The 18,914-nt window shown below is 40.1% G+C and overlaps 1 protein-coding gene across 1 annotated transcript; it reads right to left on the bottom strand.

Moving 5' to 3' along the window:
- Positions 1-2,898: 2,898 nt before the first annotated feature.
- Positions 2,899-14,407, bottom strand: SULT1C4 (sulfotransferase family 1C member 4). Its single transcript, XM_001493165.5, has 7 exons — positions 13,854-14,407; positions 10,441-10,566; positions 9,084-9,181; positions 8,419-8,545; positions 8,115-8,209; positions 5,164-5,344; positions 2,899-4,221 (listed from the first exon to the last, which is right to left on the bottom strand). The coding sequence occupies exons 1-7, from the start codon at positions 14,005-14,007 to the stop codon at positions 4,106-4,108; spliced, it is 897 nt and encodes a 298-aa protein (XP_001493215.1). The 5' UTR covers positions 14,008-14,407; the 3' UTR covers positions 2,899-4,105.
- Between the last annotated feature and the right edge of the window lie 4,507 nt (positions 14,408-18,914).

An 18,914-nucleotide genomic window follows, 5' to 3' on the forward strand; every position in this document is an offset into this window, starting at 1 on the left:
TGCATGATGCTATTATTCGGTTGCAGTTACAGCCTGTCACCACTAGATGGGGGTCGAGAGCCACGTTTTCTGAGCCCTCTGCCTTCAGCCAAGATGGCAGCACCCAGCACGGGTTGTGGGAGGAGGGGCACTTTCTCTTGGGTGCCCACCTGGATTCGCATCAGCTCTTGCTCTCTGGTTTCCCAGGGCCCTGGCTTGATGGGGTTCCCCCATGCAAAAGCTTTCCCCCTTAGAGGGTTTCTGCTGCATGGGTGGTGGGAGTCCTGGACGATCCCACAGATGCACAGTCCCTCCCCCGCTCCTTCCCTCACCCGTGGCAGCTATCCCAGTCTCTAGGGGAGGGAGTGAAGTTCTCTCTTAGCCTGTTCCAGCTCCTCCAGGAGGGCTCCACCCTCCACCCTCCATCATCGTTTGGCTGCTGTGGGTCTCTGACGATGTCTGTATTAGTTAAAATTCAGTTGTTCTGTTTTGGTTGTAGTTTGGAGGGGAAAGAGTCCCGGGTGAGCTCTCTTTGCCATTTTGCTGATGTCACCAGCCCTGCTGGTGAATTTTTTGATCCAGTTATTGTATTCTTCAGCTCCAGAATTTCTGTGTAGTTCTTTTTTATAGTTTGCATCTCTTTGTTGATGTTCTTATTTTGTTCATGCATTGTTTTTCTGATTTCATTTAGTTGTCTGTGTTTTCTTTTAGCTCATTGAGCATCTTTAAGATGGTTATTTTGAATTCTTTGCCAGGTAATTCATAGATATATGTTCCTTTAGGTTGATTTCTGGAGATTTATTTTGTTCCTTTGATTGGCCATGCTTCTCTGTTTCTTTGTATGCCTTGTGATCTTATGTTGAAATTTAGGCATTTCAAGAAAAACTGTCACTTCTCCCAGTCTTTATAGATTTGCTTTGTACAAGAGAAGACCTTCACTAATCATTCCAGCTAGAGATTCTGAGGCCCTCTCAAACCTTTCTTGGTTTTGTTTGTGTACTTTCCTAGTTAATCAGGGTTGTCCATGTTTTTGGCAAAACTTATATCTCTTGCTCACCCTGGTGTCTGTCTACTATATTGCAGTCTTTCTGGTGCTGTAGGAGGCTGAGGCCCTTACTTTGTTCTCAGTCTCCCCCAGTCTAACACTCAAATTATACTCCCTTTTTCTTCAATGCTCTGAGTCTGGTGAGACAGAAACCATGTACTTTCTAATTTCCTACTTTACTGTAATATTTCTAATCCTATGGCATGTTTTTATTTTTCTAACACTGGATTTAAGTTTGAACTGGCATGACATGTATATATTCTTAAAATTATGTTCCTATTGGTTCTTCACCAATAGATGTGAGCTAGGTGGCCTCATGAGGCTGTTCAGTCACACCAAATCTCCTCTTAAGTTTGTTAAAGAATATGAGTTCTTTTTTATGTTTTACATAGAATCATAATATTGATATTTTTTGCGCTAGTTTGCTTCTTGCATCTCTATGCATGCACTTTGACTTTCTTTAGTATTTTCTTGATTCAAACCCAGACTTCCTCCACAGGAGTCAAAGGTTATTGCTCAGGTATGATAAAACATAGAATGTGCACCCTGTATTCATAGACTCTATGTATCAGAAAAGTTACAAAGCCTAAATGCATTATTGTAATTCTCTGATGAAATGGAAATGATCTTGAATAGATATAGAATATAACATGCTAATTACTAGTTTCAGAAGAATGGAGGGGAGGGGCCACCTAAGGCCAGTTTGAATTGGTCTGTTTGGGGCTGGGGCAAAGTAACCAAAAAGTACAGATTGGTTTTGCCTGCTCAGAGTATGTAGGTGGTTTGGAGGAAAGTAAGAGGTAGCAACTTAAGTGCAAGGTCCAAAGTCCAAGAGCCATGGGCTGAGTTCAAGCCCACTCTTCCTGAGTTGTCTAAGGCAGCAGGGCAGCGCATGGATTTTGGTGTCCTGAGGTCTGGTGATGTGAGGGGGAGAACTGGAACACAGCCACAGAAACCACCACATCCAGGTCAGGATCTGCAGATCCCTACTGTACCCAATTTCAGGGGGAACCTTAGAGATATAAAGGTATAAAGGACAGATTTTAGACTGGACACATGCAGTGGGCACCAAATGGGAGGCTGCTGTTGGCTTAGGACTGTCTGCTTCAGAGCATCTAGTCAGTGGGAATGGTGTAGCTATTTGGTATTCTGTCGTTAAGCTTCATTTGATCATGGGTAGGGAATGCCTGACATCTTGCCAGTCTGGGCTGCTTTTGGGTCAGGGTCCGTGTCAGGCAGCCTTTAGTGGTGATCACAATGGATACCTGTGGTGAGTCCATAATAGGAACAGGAAGGGAGAGGCTCTATTTTGAGCAGTTAAAACCCAGGCTTTGGAGCCTTTAGAGCTGTATTTGAAACTAGATTCCAATATTTCTCAATTGAGTCACTTACCTAATATCCCTGAACTTCAGTTTTAAGTTTTCTCATCAGGATAATAATATTACACTCAAAGGATTGTTGTAAAAATAAAAGGTCTTGTCCAATAGAACTTTCTCTGATGACAGAGATGGTTTATAATCTACAGTGTCCAAATGATAGCCTCTAACCACATGTGGCTACTGAGCACTTGAAATTTGGCTGGTGTGTAAGAGTTTTAGAATTTTAATATAATTTTAATTAATTTAGACATATGTGGCTAGTAGCTACTGTATTGGACAGCACAGCTAAAGCTGAAAGCCATTATAAGGACTACTTAGAATATAAAAAGTTAGCTTTTTAGGGTTTCCTTGACTGATATATTCTTTCAGTTACTTATTTTTGAGCATGTTATATTCTGTTTGGTATGCAATAAAGTATATAGCAATGTCCCTATCTTGGAAAAAAAAAATAAACCAATGAAAATTTAAATAAGCACAAGAGAGACAATATAGACATACAAGAGATATCATAATGTACTTTAATCTTAATCACAAAAGAATTATGCCTAGTAAAGAGGACTTCAGAACAGCAAATGGTCTCTTCAGGTTGCAGTATTTGTAGGAGGAACGAGAGGGTTTATATGTTATATGTTTTGGATAGGTAGAAAGGAGAGGAAATTTCAAGTGAAGACATGGTGAAAAGAAAGCTAATAGGGTAGGAACCTGCATGATGTGTTCAGGGCTCAGAGAGTAGGCTAATTTGCTGAAGTATGGAGGTGGTTTGGAACATGAAATAAAGCTCTAAGATAAGATCAACCATATTATATGGTTATAGCTGCCTTTGAATTGATGGCTAAAAAGTTTGGGATCTGTCTGTCAGACAGTTAAAATTCAGAATCATTGAAGGATTTTGAGCTAAAGAGAAATAGAATGAGAGTCTTGTTTTAGGAAAAAGAACCTTGGCAGATGTGTGATGAACAGAGAAATGAGCTAGGTAGCTTACACTAGTGTAAGAAAGAGGCAAAAGGTTTCTGAACCAGAAGAGTGGCTTTAGAAATGAGACTTTGTAGAAGTAAAACTGATATATATTGCTGACAGATTAGAATATGATTGTGGAGGCACTGGAGGGACGTGAGTTAAGATGTGATCCCAGCATTGGCCGGGGGTGGGAGAGCAGTCTAGTCAAACATATAGGCTATCAGGAGAGATGGGGATAGCTGTGTTACAGTAGGAACCCTGAAGTGAAGTGGAAAGTTTCGTGAGGAAACAGTCCTTTGATGGTTACTTGGCTACCAAGAAATTGCTGGAGGAAATAGCCACTACTTACACATTTTAGTGCTGCATTTAAAAATTAGCTGGAACTAACACTTAATCTGAAAGCTTTAGTGTATTCTTATGTGAGGACTGAAGCATTTTTAATATGTGAACAAGCCCGTGATCTGTAGAAAACTTAGATATAATGATAATTAGCAATAATGCCTTGGTCGTAACAAGTACTTTATTGACCCTCTCTCCTTCCACATTGCCATCCTGCTCCCAATCTCCACTTTGCCCAACCTCTGCTAGCTCTATAGTTTTTTTTTCAGAGTGAACAAAAGCAAACAATAAAAATCTAGTCTGAGAACCTAAATCCAATAGCCTGTGGTCTAGGTAATAAACTTTTATTGATTATTAGCCAATAAATTGGGTAATCAATTAAAAAACTTTTGGCTCTTTTTCTTCCTTACTGGAATTGGAAGTGGAAAGTTAGACTGGTGTCAGCCATTTTCTTCTTGTAGTCTTCATCAAATCTCTCATTCTGAGCCACAGTAAAGTGATTCTTCCAGTCTCCAACTGCCCCTGAAACAGTCATGTGGGAGAGTCAGTAGCTGTTGGAGGAATTTGTATTTCTTTAATCTTCTGTTTCTCTGTGATGATTTCTACTCCATCTTCCAGGAGGGGAAGAATTGGACAAAGCATTTCTCTTGCAAGACTGTCACTTCCTCACCCAGAAGGGAAGAAGAATTTCTTGTCTGATATTTGGGACAGGGAAAGCCTGTTACCCACATTTATGGGTGAAGTGGGCCGACCACATTAAAACAGTAGGCCCTAGGGGCTTTCTTATCTATTTCTCCTGCCCTCTTGCACATCAGAGCATGGTAGGTACTCATGCCCATAGCTTCCATGCTATAGACAGACCAAGAAGAGACTGTTTGGAGGAGGACTCAAGGTATAGTTTTGAAGAAGATAAAAAAAATGAAGATCCCCTAAATTTTCCAATGGCAATCCCCATTACCCTTCTGCAGATTGCTTTTTCTCTGTAGTACTTTCCATCATCCATTATCCTGTGTATTCTTGTTTAATTTGCTGATGGCTGGAATATAATTTCTATGAGGGCAAGAATTTGTGGGTTTTGTTCACTGCTCTGAACATTACCTAGAACAGTGGCTGGCACATAGTAGCCACTCAATAACTATTTTTGAATGACTGAATCTAACTGATAGCATTGAGCCCTCTATAAAATGGATTCTTTGCTCCTTCTGAATTAATTCTGTGCGTTTGCACCTTATCAGCCAGAACTCTGGAAGGAAAGTGGGGATAGGGATTGGATTTAGACACCAAACCACACTCTCCAACTTGGCTAAATATTGTTTTCGTTTCATCTGTGATTTCTTAAATACTTTTCCCAGAATCATTCATTATAGATCTTATTTTTCTTAGTCATAGAAAGGAAAACTCCCCAAAGACTCTGAAATATTGGACAATTCTTTTAAGATTATGACCAAAAGAAAATATAAAAACCTTTTCTCATGAATGGAGAAATAGAGTGGTTCATGATTTCAGTAGGAATCGATGAATAGTTTGCCATTGGATTCTGCTTCATAACATCAAATGAAGTGTGATGGAGAATTTTTTCCAGAACTTTATCATCTAGATTCCTTCCAATAAATTCTGCCAGCTTCCGGAATTCATGCTTTGGGTTCTGTGATCAGAGTCAAAAGAAAAGTGAAAATTTGATATAAAATAATTAGTTTAAAAAGAATATTGAAGTGAATTAATAATAGTAATCAGTAACATGTCATGAGTTAAAATTAAAAGAAAATTTTCTCTCACAAATTTTCAGAAATGACTCATTTTAACATGGTGACCCATATTATTCTCTTTTTATTAATTGAAATTATTAATCTTTTCCTGCTCTAACATGGAAATATCAACTGAGTAGTGTTAGTGAAACATTCACCACACAGTGACATGCAATACATGGAGAGTGTTTCCCCAAGGGAATGTGTCAAGAGTTATGTCCAAATGTCCCGCTCAAGTCAGTCATGGGAGGGGTCTTGGTCAGCTAAATGCCTAATAAGGAGAGTCCACAGACTAATGATAAACACAAAGACATTACAGAAGCATAGAGGCAGATGATTTAAGACCTGACCAAAAGGAGCCTGTCTCCTGCTTCTGACATTGATAGAAATGTCCTCAGACCATTGCAGTGGTGGCAGTAAGTGGTGGCAGGAGGATGGGAGAGAACTTTTTTGCATCCATGAGGCACTCATGGCTCCCATGGCTAGTAACTCTTGTGCCCAGCATGTCTAGGTGTTTAGGTGTATCTGATAGGAGCTCACTTCCAACATAGCCACTGTCTCCTCATCCGAGGGACACATAACCCTGGGAGGCTGTGGCTCTAGGAGTGGTGGGTGAGGGAAAGTGGAAAGGTTTATCTTGACAACTGTGTCTTCTGCTTTAAAATGGGCTTCTCCTTTAAAAGCTTGGATGTCAAAAGTGCTTAATTTAATTGGCTTCAGCCAAACTAGGCATCAACAAGAGTGCTGAGAACTATGAGCTTTGAGTGACTACAGTCAGGTGACATTCCAGAACATGATCACAGAAATATTTAAAAGGATTTTAGGAACTCTTAGATTAGACTGCCTGTTTCAGTAAAGCTTCTTCCTGGCATTCATAATATGTTAGTATCTATCCCAACAAAAGTGTGCCATTTCTAGGGACATATCCTCACTTCGACACTGCCAGCATACGCTTGGTGGGAAAGCATCACCTACAGGGGAGTTTTCTTATTCTGAGTTTAATAGCAGTCTTTCTTCTTTGGCCCCTTTGACTTGTCGCATCTACGCATAAGAGAGGGAACCTCTTCCCTTATAGTATATAACTCCGTGCCATAATGTTCCTTAATTGAGTATCTCTATCTGGAATTCTGGGATTCGATAACTCTCTGAACTAAAATAGTGCGTATATCTCAAATGTTCTTCCTCAGGACATGGGCAATGAGAGTCTCCTTTTGTATGCTTTCCTCCCATTTAGTTTTTTGGTGCCCTCTTCCGTGTCTCAACACTTTTGTAACAAGTAAACACAAAGAAGGAGGGAATTTTATATGATAACTGTGTAGGTTCTGATAGTTGTTTAATTATGGTTCTGAGAATCCTAGAAATGTAATGATTTATCTGTTTAAAAAAGCTGTAGAGGAATTTAACCTGCCTCCCCACCCTGCACTCCTTGATACAGAGAACAGATTGGTGGTTGCCAGATGTGGCGGGGGGGGGGGGTGGTGGATGAAATGGGTGAAGGTGGTCAAAGGTACAAACTTTCAGTTATAAAATAAATAAGTCCTGGGGTTGTAATGTACAGCATGGTAACTATAGTTAATAATACTGTATTATATATTTGAAAATTGCTAAGAGAGTAGATCTTAAAAGTTCTCATCACAAGAAAAAAAATTTTGTAACTATGTGTGGTGAGGGATGTTAATGAGACTTATTGTGGTGATCATTTATCAATATATACAAATGTCAAATCATCATGTTGTACATCCGAAACTAATATAATGTTATATGTCAATTATATCTCAATTAAAAAAACATAGAAAAATGATTCTGTTTCTTTTGATATTTTGTAGAAACATCTGGATAAGGCCCAGCAGTGATTGAACCTAAGAGAAGTGCATCTAAACTAATGTGGACGTGAATCCCCTAGGAATTTTGTAAAACTATGCATTCTGACTTAGCAGGCCTGGTGTGGGCTCTGAGGGTCTGTGAAGCACCTTTTGAGTACCACTGCCTTCAATTACAAATTCAAGAACAGAGACTAATTCCTTATAGATTCTGTATTTAGTGGAGTCACAGAAAAGTACTGAGTAGATTATCGTTTACAACAAACTCCTACGAACATCATCTCCGTCCTTATAACAGATCTGGGCAGAGCATGTATTGCCATCTCCTTGTTGCATTTAAGGAAACTAAGTAAGTCTCTGAGATGTTAAGAGTCCTTACCAACAATAATTGCCATAAGCAGTAAGGCCAAAACTTGAATTCAAGAATTTTGACTCTCAATCATTAGCATTTTCCATTACACCCTAATTTCTTAAACTGTTTCTTGAAACTATGATCTTCCTCAAGAACTAATGAAGAAAACCAAAATGTGCTGGAAATTCTTTTCCCTTCTAAATGCAATTTTAAAATAGACATGGAAGGGGAAAAAAAGGTATCACTAGTATTTTGCCATCATTTGCCTATATGGAAAAGATGTACCATGCCCCAGAGCACCAGGAAGTTTCAGATGAAACTATGTGATGCATAAACTCATGATATCCCATGTGCACTTTGATGCTTGGACAGCTGTAGCCAATGAAATGCAGTATTTTCTTTTCCCTGTTTCAATCTGTGAGTCTCTTATGGGGTCCATACATTATGGCTTAAATGTTTTATGGTCAAATGAGAACATTAGATGTCATTGCCCCTCACCTTCTTCATGTCCTCATAGAAGAGGTAGAGTATGCGGTGCTGATCTTTGGCTTCCCACCATCCTTTCACGTGGTCATACCAAGAACCCCAGCACACTGCAAAAAGGGATGAGAAATAGAGCGATGAATCACAGAAGCTCAGCCAACAAATGTACCGCTGAAAGGAGAACTAGAGAGAGGGAGAATGGATGATTACTTCACATTAAAGAAAGGCAGAGCCCCTGCTGTTCTAAGGAAATAATTCTTTCTTTTTAGAGTGTTTGAGGATTTTGAGAAAGGAAGGAAACAAAGTTGAATTCTCTCACCTTTCCCAGTCAGAAAACTCTCAAAATACTCTTCCCAGGTTCCTGGAGCAGGAAGTGCTTTATTCATTCTTTGGAAATGGTAATAAGACACCATATTATCTTTGGGGTTTCTTGCTACATAGATTATCTGGGAATGGTGGGAGGAGGGGAAGAAGGAAAAACAGGATTAGACCTATGTGGAGTTTGCCCAGACAAGTTATGTTAGAATGCATCCATTCCATACAGATGAACTTTTCTCTTGGCTGCATTCTTGTGATCTTGGCTTTTGTGGGAGACCAAAAGGATTCACATCACTTTGCATATTGATTACTGTGAAGAGGTGGACTCTTTTTTTTCTTTAAAGAAGTGAAGTTTTTTGTTTTTTTTTAAAGATTTTATTTTTCCTTTTTCTCCCCAAAGACCCTTGGTACATAGTTGTATATTTTGGTTGTAGGTCCTTCTAGTTGTGGCATGTGGGACACCACCTCAACGTGGCCTGATGAGCGGTGCCATGTCTGTGCCCAGGCTCCAAACCAGCGAAACCCTGGGCCGCTGCAGCGGAGTGCGCGAACTTAAAAACTCGGCCACGGGGCCAGCCCCGAAGTGAAATGTTTTAAGAGGAAATTGAGAAGACCACTCTAAGGTCGTACTAAATAGTGCAACTCTGAATTCCCTTTGCTCCTTACCTTACAGTTTTTCTCTAGGAAGGATGGTGGAAGCAATTGGATGGGAAGATGCGTTTTCAGGGTCCGTGGTGAGGGCATTGTATTAGCTTGTTCCAAACCTGTAAAATTGATTTTTGATCACTTTCTGCTTTTTTTTTCTATTTGCTTCAAAATCTTGCTGCTTCCATTATTACTACCTTAGGAACAATTGAACAATTTGAGGCAGTTATAAGAACACTATAACTGTCTGTAGATCTGATCTGACAGACTATGTCTAGCCTATGAGTGAACTTTTTGGCTAGAACAATTTTTTAAGTGTAACAAATAACCAACAAATATATAAGAACCTAAAAAACTCAAACCCTTCCACCATGAAATTATCTTACTGAGGCTCTTCTTTGTGGAGTAAAATTAATTTCTAACTGGAGAATCAAAACTTAACTTATTTTTATATAAACAGTAACTCTGAAGCTGGTCGAGAGTTAGCCATTAATGACTAAGTAGCTAAGAACTAAACTTTTTTTCCTTTTCACAATTACTGATTACAGCTTTTAGCTGTTTAACCCATCCATTGTTAACTGTGCTGGTTAGGCAATATGCTATCTGACTCCCACTAGGTTCCTATAGATAACATGTCCCTGGAGCCTGGGTCACCATGGTAATGGGTGTTTGAGCTGCATTTCAGGAATTAGAACTCCTTGTCCACTTCAGGCTGGTTGAGACCACCAGATCATCAATGGGGCCTGCGGAGATGTCCAATAGGCAACCTTTGATGTCAAGAGGCTAAAAACTCCACCCTCAGATCATGCTAATGCCGCCATTTTGTGAACATGGGTCCTGTGAAGAGGCATGAAGTCTGACTACACTTGCCCAGATCATCAATGACCTCACCTCACCTCCAATCACCTCTCTCTGCATTTCAGACCACCTTGCCCCCCATCCCATAAATATCCCTGAGTCCCTATTTTCGGGGAAGCAAATTTGGGGCTCATGTTCTCGCTTCCTTGCATGGCTGCCTTGTGAGTAAACTCTCTGCTGCAAACTTGTCATCTCGGTGTTTGGCTTTCTGGGCAGTGGGTAAAAACGAACCTGGTTTGGTAACAATCCATTGTTGTCACCAATGAAGTAACAATAATTTAACTATGTATGGCCAGACATAGTTAAAAAAAGATGAAATCACAAAATTCATCAATAATTGTTTGAATGCCTAGATTTTTATTTTTTTAGTTTTTCAAAGTGGTTGTATTAATTCTTTCGTCTTTTCTTTGATTTTTTGTTTTCAGCTTGAATACCTACAATTTTGAGAGGGCTAATTGATAGTAAAAATCCTAAGTGTAATTTTAGGACTGTAGTCACCTGTGGGCTATTCCATACTCACCAAATCCTATGGATGGGATTATCCATTCGATGAAAGGAAATCGTACATGAGTAGGTGCTCGTTGACTTTTGTCAACATCACCTTCATTTTGTATTAAGTCCACTATCTCCTGAGTCCATGTTGTCCCTTATTCCACATGTAAGATAAAGATGCATAGATGTTTAGTATACTACGTTCCTTAAAATATGATCATACCTGTTAGAACATCTGTGTGAATTTTAAACCTAGGTCTATAATTGATTTCAGAAAACATCATTCTTTACATCTTGTGGTATCATAATATGAATTTTTATACAAAGACTGCGATTTGGAGTGGACATTAGATTGATAAATATGCAGTTCATTTTTTTCTGTCACAACCATTAATTTGGATTATTAACCTATTGACTTAGCTGCATTGTTCTTAAGAAAGGCAGAATGAAAAGTCTTTCTCACCAGATTGTGATTGCATGTGAGTAATCACTGTGTGGTTTTCAAACTCTGTTTCCCAAGCACATGGCATGGGCTGCCACTTAGGAAGCACTTAACATATGTTGGCTGAATAAACGACCAAATGGTTAGCGCCTGGTTTTGATATTGATCAAGACTTAGTATCCATTTTCACCCTTTTCTCTATTTTCCCCTTATCCTAGGGGCTGAAAGGCTAAGAAAGTGCATTCCCTAGACTCCTTTGCCACTAAGATTCCGAATGCTGTTTTGATTCTGCCAGTGAAATGCATTAGCTTGAGATTTGGAAGGCAGAAGGGAGGTAGAGGTCATCCTTCCTGAGGTAGTGACAGATGATGGTAGCTTCAACAGAATTTTACAGAGGCCATTCCACATCCTGCTGCTCAGTGCCTTGAACCCAAGAAGTTGCATCCCCATTGCCACTACTGCCACTGGAAGAAGGGCCTCTGTCCCCCACCTTCATTTGGTTTCTGAATGCTGCCTGACCTCGACTGATATAGCATCTATGAACTGTATCTTCATCCTTTGATGAAGACCTGTTGTACCAGATAGTCTCACGAAATCTGTGCTGGAAAGATGTTTGATAATTTTAGGATGGCTCTCTGGAATACTGGATCTGGGCTGATCTTTCCTATATTCTTTGACATCACCTCTCATTATAGACCCCATTGCTCATATTCTCAACTTAGTGCTTTTAGATCTACAAGAAGGGTAGAGGTTAGAAAACAATGACAAAAATTAATTTTATATCCTAGATGAGTTGGTTTCTAATATTTTCTGGCACCAACTCTTTCATTACAGGATAAAGGACCAATATTTCAAATATTCAAAGAAAGTTGGAGCCATTTTTACTAGTTTTGTGTGTTTACTCTGAATTTATAGCCATAGGTTAACTAACATTGAAACTGGCAGAGAGTTAGCCATTGATGATTAAGTAGCTAGGAACTAAAGTTTTTTTCCCTTTTTGCAATTACTGATTATAGCTTTTAGCTGTTTAACCTGCCTATTGTTAACTGTGCTGTTTAGGCAATAGCTATCTGACTCCCACTAGGTTCCTGTAGATAACATCTCCCTAGAGCCTGGGTCACCATGGTAATGGGTGTTTGAGCTGTTTATCAGGAATTAGAGCCCCTTGTCCTCTTCAGGCTGGTTGAGACCACCAACTCATCAACTGGGTCTGTGCAGATGTCCGATAGGTGACCTTTGACATCAAGAGGCTAAAAACTCCACCCTCAGATCATGCTAATGCCGCCACTCTGTGAACATGGGTCCTATGAAGAGGCGTGAAGTCTGACTACGCTTGCGCAGATCATCAGTGACCTCCCCTCTCCTCACCTCCAATCACCTCTCTCTGCATTTCAGACCACCTTGCCCCCCATCCCATAAATATCCCTGAGTCTCTATTTTTGGGGAAGCAAATTTGAGGCTCATGCTCTCACTTCCTCATGTGGCTGCCTTGTGATTAAACTCTCTCTCTGCTGCAATCTCGTCGTCTCGGTGTTTGGCTTTCTGGGTGGTGGGAAAAAATGAACCTGGTTGGGTAACAACATTGGGGCAGGCTGAAGTGCCCCTAGAGGTTCAGGGGTAGGGGGAGTGACTTCTCAGTTCATCCTCTAGAGGTCAGTGATTTTACCATATATTTTTTTCTTGGTTCATTCACAGAGTATTATTATAATATATTTAAAATTTAAGTGAAAACTGTGTTTTCATCTATGATTGCTTATTCTTCCCTCTAATAGATATAGCCTTTATTAATGTATGAGGTTTTAATGTATTACATTAGCTGGCAAGCATTTTATTTTTTGAGTGCGTTAGTTGCATTACTCAAGCTCCACTAACCCTAACCCATGAAAACCCTAAATGAACCAAATCTTAATGTTCACATTTGGCAGGTGGATAAAAGATTAATTATTATACATGGTACTGAAATGATGATACTAAAGTAGAGTAGTAGATGAAATTAAGGCAGTGAGACATGATCCTCACCAGTGGTTACTTCTAAAAATTCACATTTAGAAAAATTTAATCCTGAATAGATTCATGATGAGTAAGATTGGAAAATCAGGACCAGTATGAAACTGATGGACAAATAAGCATCTAAGGCCCCCATCTGCGTGCAGAGTCTCTTATTAGGATCATTAGAGATAAGGACATAAGAGGAGATTGAACACACAATCTCAGAAAATGCTTAGGTTTAGATTTTTTGGGGGGTGTGTATGTATGTTTGTGTGTCTGTGTGTGTGTAACAGGAGTTATTGACAAGGAGCTTGATTTTGCGAAGAGAAAATGTATACACAATTTGGGTGTGAATTGAATACTGTATTTTTAGTATATATGTAGATATGCACAATTATCTGTAGAGAGCTATTTCTCCTGCTCACCCCAAAATTTCACGATGCAGTAGCTGGCCTCAAGTTAGTCTTACAGCAACTTTGCTAAACTGATTATGGAGACAAGGAAGTAGATTGACAACATACCATGAGGGAAGGTGGGAATCAAAAGAGTAGTTCTCAGACCTTGAGCTGGGAGACTTTTTAGGGCTTCTGAGGGCTGCTGAGGTGAAAGCAGCATTTTAGAACCAAAGTTCCCCTAAGTCTTCCCCAGATCAGCCTCTTTTTAGCTCACAGACACAAAACAACTTTTTACAAGATCTGCAATAAGAGCCTGCATTGGGAACAAATAAATCAACAAGTCTGGTTTTTCTGTTCTTAGCTGTTTGAGTCACTCTCTTCTGAGGAAGTAAAAAAGATATGTATATCACAGGAAGAATTAAATTCTCAAAGTTTGTAGGTTATTTTAATTTTGTGAGTGTGTAGTTTCAGTGTCAGTTTCTGCAAGTGATCTGTCTTAGTTGTATCATTCTGCACAGTAAACAGTTTTCCACTCAAACCCAGATCAACTTATCTCTATTAATCTATTTTTCCCACTTGCCTGCCTAACTCTTTTTTACCTTCCCTTCCACATACCTGCTTTAGGATAGGTAGAAATAAGCAGATCATCAGGCTTGGCTTGGAAGTTCCAGACCTGATCCCAGATGTCACAAGTGGGTGTGGGTTGAAGAATTCCCTTCACATAGTCGACAGTTAGGCGCTCTGTTCCATCAAATTTCAAATCTCCCATTTTGTTCTGTTCCAGATAAAATGTTACCTTTCAGTCAGCACAAAGCTGCATTCTTGAGATCCTGCAGACAATGCAAAATGCCTCTCCTGGGGCAGCCTGGTGATGGCTGACAATCAAAGGGAAGGGTGGCTACAGGCCTGCTGGCCCACGTTCCAGGGAACTGGGAACTGTTGTTTAACACTTGGTGTGCAAGTGCAAGTGTTTTCCTAATGAGCTCCAGCCTCCTCCCCAGAGGGCTGTGATGTAATGGCTGAGGCACTCACAGATCCTGGCTCATGTTTATGTTTGGTTCTCCTCTTCTATATAAGTTTAACAAGGTAGTGCCATCTTGCTTATATTTCTCATCTTTGTGTTTGTGGGAGACTGGAATTGGCCACCCCAATATATGGCTCTTTGGCATGAGGATTATTTTGGGCTGGTTACTTTTAAAAACTGCAGACATGAGAGAAACTCTGAAAAGCAGAAGTTACCCTTTGTTGAGAGACATTTACATTTGTAAGGGAAATCTCCATCTGTAAAGGTGTCTCCCTCTCTGTACCAGGAAGGAGGAGGGATGACCTTATCTCTAGGAACTCTTATCAATGCAGAAGGCAAGGACGCAAGTCTGCATAATAACATTACTCTTGTTTACTATGCTTTTCTGGTACTCTCCCATAACTGACTCCCCCCAACCCACAACATCCTCCTTTGTCTTTAGCCAAGGGTAGTATTTAAGGTGAGAGCTTCCATCATTTTGGCAAGTTGCTCAGTTTGCCTGAGCTTCTCCCATGTATACATGTTACAAAGCTTTGTTTAATTTTCTCCTGTTATTCTGTCTCATGTGAATTTAATTCATTGTCCAGCCAAAAGGGCCCCTAGTAGATAGAGGAAATGTCTTCCTCCCCTACATGTTCATAAAATAATTCACAGATATTCATTAATTGTTTCTTCTGAGAATTTTAAGCTAACTAAATAGTAGCAGGGTATTTGCACATGAAGTAATAGATTGCAACATAGAATAACTTCCCTGAAAGGCCAAAGGGAAATTTCTGTGGGCTGTTACCAATGAGGTCCTAGATTTGAATTTCCCAGGACAAAGATCTGAAAGCATCGCTTTGTTATTTTTTCAGAGTAAAATAAACAATGCTCTATTAGAGAAGGTTCTGTTCCTTTTGTAGGCTGTTCAGTATCAGCATCAATAGGAGTCTCTTTGCAGCTATTAAAACATATGTGTCTCATTTAAAGCAAAATGGATGCAAACAGCTTTGGAGTTACAGAAGACAGCGGCAGTTGTGTTAGGACTGTCAGGAATGTGGGAGAATCCACCCCCACTCCCCGCCCCCAGCTTTTCCTTAAGGTTCTTATGGCTGGTCAAATAATCAAAAAGGCAGGTTAGCAAGAGAAAATCAAACAAAATTTAATAGCATGTATATGTGGTAGAAACCCAGAAGAAACTGAGTAACTCAGTCATTTGGCCCAAAAAATGGGTTTGTTGGTGTCTTTTTATCACACCTATTTTCCATCATACTATAGCTGTCACATGATATGAGCTCCTTCCTGGAACAGGCCTTCTATGTTAAAGTCCTTTAGGCAGTTTTGGCAGGGAGGTCGGATGCTCTTCCTGAGTCTTTTGAGCCTTTATTGTCTTCAGCTCAAAATAGTCTGCATACCAGAGTGGCACATCTTGGGGCGGCCTGCCCTGAACCCCATCAGGACACACACCCATTTGCTTCTTTCTTCCCGGAGTTCACTTCCAGGCTCATGCCAGAGTCCTTGGTAAACCTTCCTGTTTTTCTAAAAGACTTGGGGCTTATTTATTCTACTTGATCCTTTCCTTGGAAACATTCCTGGCTCTTGCCTGAGTTTTTTTTTCTCCTGTTTTAACCGGAGGTGGTTTAGAGAAGGCCACCTCTAAAACAACTCTGTTAACCACCTCTAAAACAAGGCCAGATCCCTTTAGTATTTAACTGCTGAGTATTGCCGCCCACTCAGTTTCCCTGTTCCTTCTGGTGATGTAATAAAGAATATATCTGGTCTTTGTCTCTGGTTCCTGGCACAGAGTTTCAAAAACACTTGGAAGTTCCTGAGTGTTTGGAGTGTCTTTGGTTATCATGAGTCCCTTTCCACCATACCTGAGTTTATGCTAATAAAGTGACTCCTGACAGACCCTTAGACAATTTCAGAGGTGGGGTTGGCCACATCAGAAAGATCAAGCATGTGATTAGAGGGTTGGAAATTTCAGTCCCATCCTCAACCTCTAGAGAGAAGAGAGAGGCTAGAGACTGAGTTCAATCCTGTGGCCAATGACATGGTAAGACCCCAATAAAACTCTGGACACTGAAGCTCCATGGAGCTTCCTGGTTGGTGAACCACAGTGATGTGCTTGTAGGGTGACATGTCCAGATTCCATGAGGAAAGGGCATCGAAGCTCTGTGTTCTCTCTCCTCCAAGACCTTGCCCTATGTACCTCTTCCATTTGGCTGTTCCTGACCTGTATCCTTTAGGGTAAAACTGTAATTATAAGTACGATGCTTTCAGTGAGTTCTGTTAGTCATTTTAGTGAATTATTGAACTAAGTGGATCATGGGAACCCCAAAATTTATAGCTGGTTGGTAGAAAGTACAGATGGTCCCCAAGACTTGTGGCTGGCATCTGAAGTAGGGGCAGTCTTGTGAGAGACTTTGAACTTGTGGGGTTTGCACTAACTCCAGGTAGTTCGTGTCAAAATTGAATTGAATTGTAGGACACCCAGTTGGTATCAGAGACTTGCTGTTAGAACGCCTTTCTTGCCCCTGGCAACCCTCAATGAATTTCTTGGAATCCACTTTTTCTGGCAGTCAGGAATTTTACTTCTTGCTTAAATCCCTTCCCTCCCAAACCTTTACAGCATCCCATGAGGGCCTTCATGTCGAAGCCTTTGTCTGTACCCCAGGTTGTGCCACATTTGTTCCCTTTCACAGGGCTGCAGCCATAAGGGCCTTCGTTCTGTCCTGGTGGGCACCAGTCTCCCTCCTGCGCTGATGTTGCCTTTCTCCTCCTGGTGCTCCCTTTGGCTCTTGCATGTCTGATTCTTGTTTTGTTCTTTGGCTTTCTTCAAGTCTTCTTTAATGTCTTCCTTAAATGTCCCATTTCTGGAGAGGCTATCGCTGAACTTCAGTGTTTTCTGAAATAGGTCCCTTCTATTTCCTTGCTGTGGCAATTTCCCTTCCTTTAGAGCAGCTACCAAAATTTAGTTTTGCTTGTTTACTTGTTAGCATTTTCTCTCTCCTTTACTACACTCTGAGATATATGAAATAGGGCCTGGGCTCTGTCTTGTTTTCTCACTGTATGACAGCTTTACGGCTAGTGCCTAGCATGCTACTATTTCTTGAGAGAAAGAATGAGTAAAACTAAATAGAAAATTGAGGAAGAGAGTTCTTTGAGCCGTCATTATGGTGGGGATTAGGTGAGTCTGGTGGCTGTGGCTTGGTAGTCTACAGGCAGAAGACAGACTGTCTGCATTTGAATCCTGCGCCAACTCCTATGAGCTATGGGCTGTGGACAAGTTGCTGAATCCCTCTGCCCTTGCACTTCACACTTTCCTCACCTGTAATGGGGATCCTAGCAGCATCTACCTTATAGTGTTCTTGTGGGGAATAAAATAGTACGTTTAGTGCTTGGCATAATGCTTAGCAACAGAGAAAAGTTCAATCAACTTTAGCTATTAAAAATAATTGATAACCATAGTACACTATTTCTCTCTGGCCCACATTCTGGATGTAACCTCACAAAATAGAAATTCTTTGGCTTTCCCTATCCCTCAGTCACTCTTCATTGGCTGTAGTGAGATGGATGAACACTTGGAGCAAAGACTGCCAGGTGGAATTCTTGGTTTTCATATGCATTTTAAAAGACTTATAAAAATTATCTATAATTTTTCAGTTAAATTTCTTTCTATAATTTTTATAGCTCTGTGTGCCAACAGAGTGGTGGAGAGGCTAGCAATATGTTAGCAACTTTGTTTAGTACATTGTGTGTGTTGGAGGGCTGGGAGATGGGGTAGAATATGCTCCCTGTCCCGAAAGAGGACTGGGTGGGTTTGAAAATAGATTCAGGGAAAGCTGAAAATTTCAAATAATATGAAAAATTATTCTGAGTACACGTATGATTCCTATTATTATTTAATATTTTTACTCAATAATACCTTCTCAGAAGGTTAGGAGAATTAAGTAAAATGTACTTAGTTATTATAAAAATAGATTGGTGCTAAGTCTACACTTGGCAAGCATTGCTTTGGAATTCTAAATATCTAGGTTTGAATTGAAATTGCCCCTTAATAGCTGTGTAGTCTTTAGAGTTATTTAATCCCTTCTGAGCCCTTTTAATCTCACAGGATTAATGGAAGAATTGAGGTATACAAATTGTCCTACAGACTTGGCACACATTTGAGCAACAAAGATAAAGTTAATGTCCTTTCTTCCTCTAATTCTTCCCTGAACTTCTGCTTTTTGACTCTGTCACTGTGTTTTTCTGGGTGTGGAGAGGAAATTCCAGCTCTCAGTGCACCCTTTGGAGGTCCCAGTTGCAAACTAGCAGCTTGTTCAGGCCTCAGATGTGATCCACTTGAAAACATTATGACTGGGCTTTTTAATCTGTTTTTCTTAGGAAAAATCAGTATGCTGCTTACTTTTCTTAAACAGGTTCTCGTTTATATGTTTTTACAAAGAGAATACATCTAAAATATATCTTGGTTCAGCAAACTTTTTTAAAAGACAACTATTGGAAAGTGAGCTAAGCTTGGATTGAATACAATTGAAATGAAATTGTTGTCATTCCTTGAATCAATATTTAGTTTAGGCTCATTATAAATACCTCATTTTTAATCCAGTCCTTGAAACCAGATCAAGAGGAAGAAGGAGCAAGACCATTATCAATAGGACTGGAACCAC

Source organism: Equus caballus, chromosome 15, assembly GCF_041296265.1.
Source record: "Equus caballus isolate H_3958 breed thoroughbred chromosome 15, TB-T2T, whole genome shotgun sequence".
In the NCBI taxonomy this organism is placed as follows: Eukaryota; Metazoa; Chordata; class Mammalia; order Perissodactyla; family Equidae; genus Equus; species Equus caballus.

What these genes read in the sequence shown, in the direction of transcription:
- SULT1C4 (XM_001493165.5), bottom strand. Translation starts at nt 14,007, where the DNA reads ATGGGAGATTTGAAATTTGATGGAACAGAGCGCCTAACTGTCGACTAT. An exon ending in GAGTTTTCTGACTGGGAAAG is followed by an intron (nt 8,210 to 8,418) that starts GTGAGAGAATTC and finishes CCCTTTTTGCAG; the next exon opens with TGTGCTGGGGTTCTTGGTAT. An exon ending in TCTATGAGGACATGAAGAAG is followed by an intron (nt 5,345 to 8,114) that starts GTGAGGGGCAAT and finishes CTCTGATCACAG; the next exon opens with AACCCAAAGCATGAATTCCG.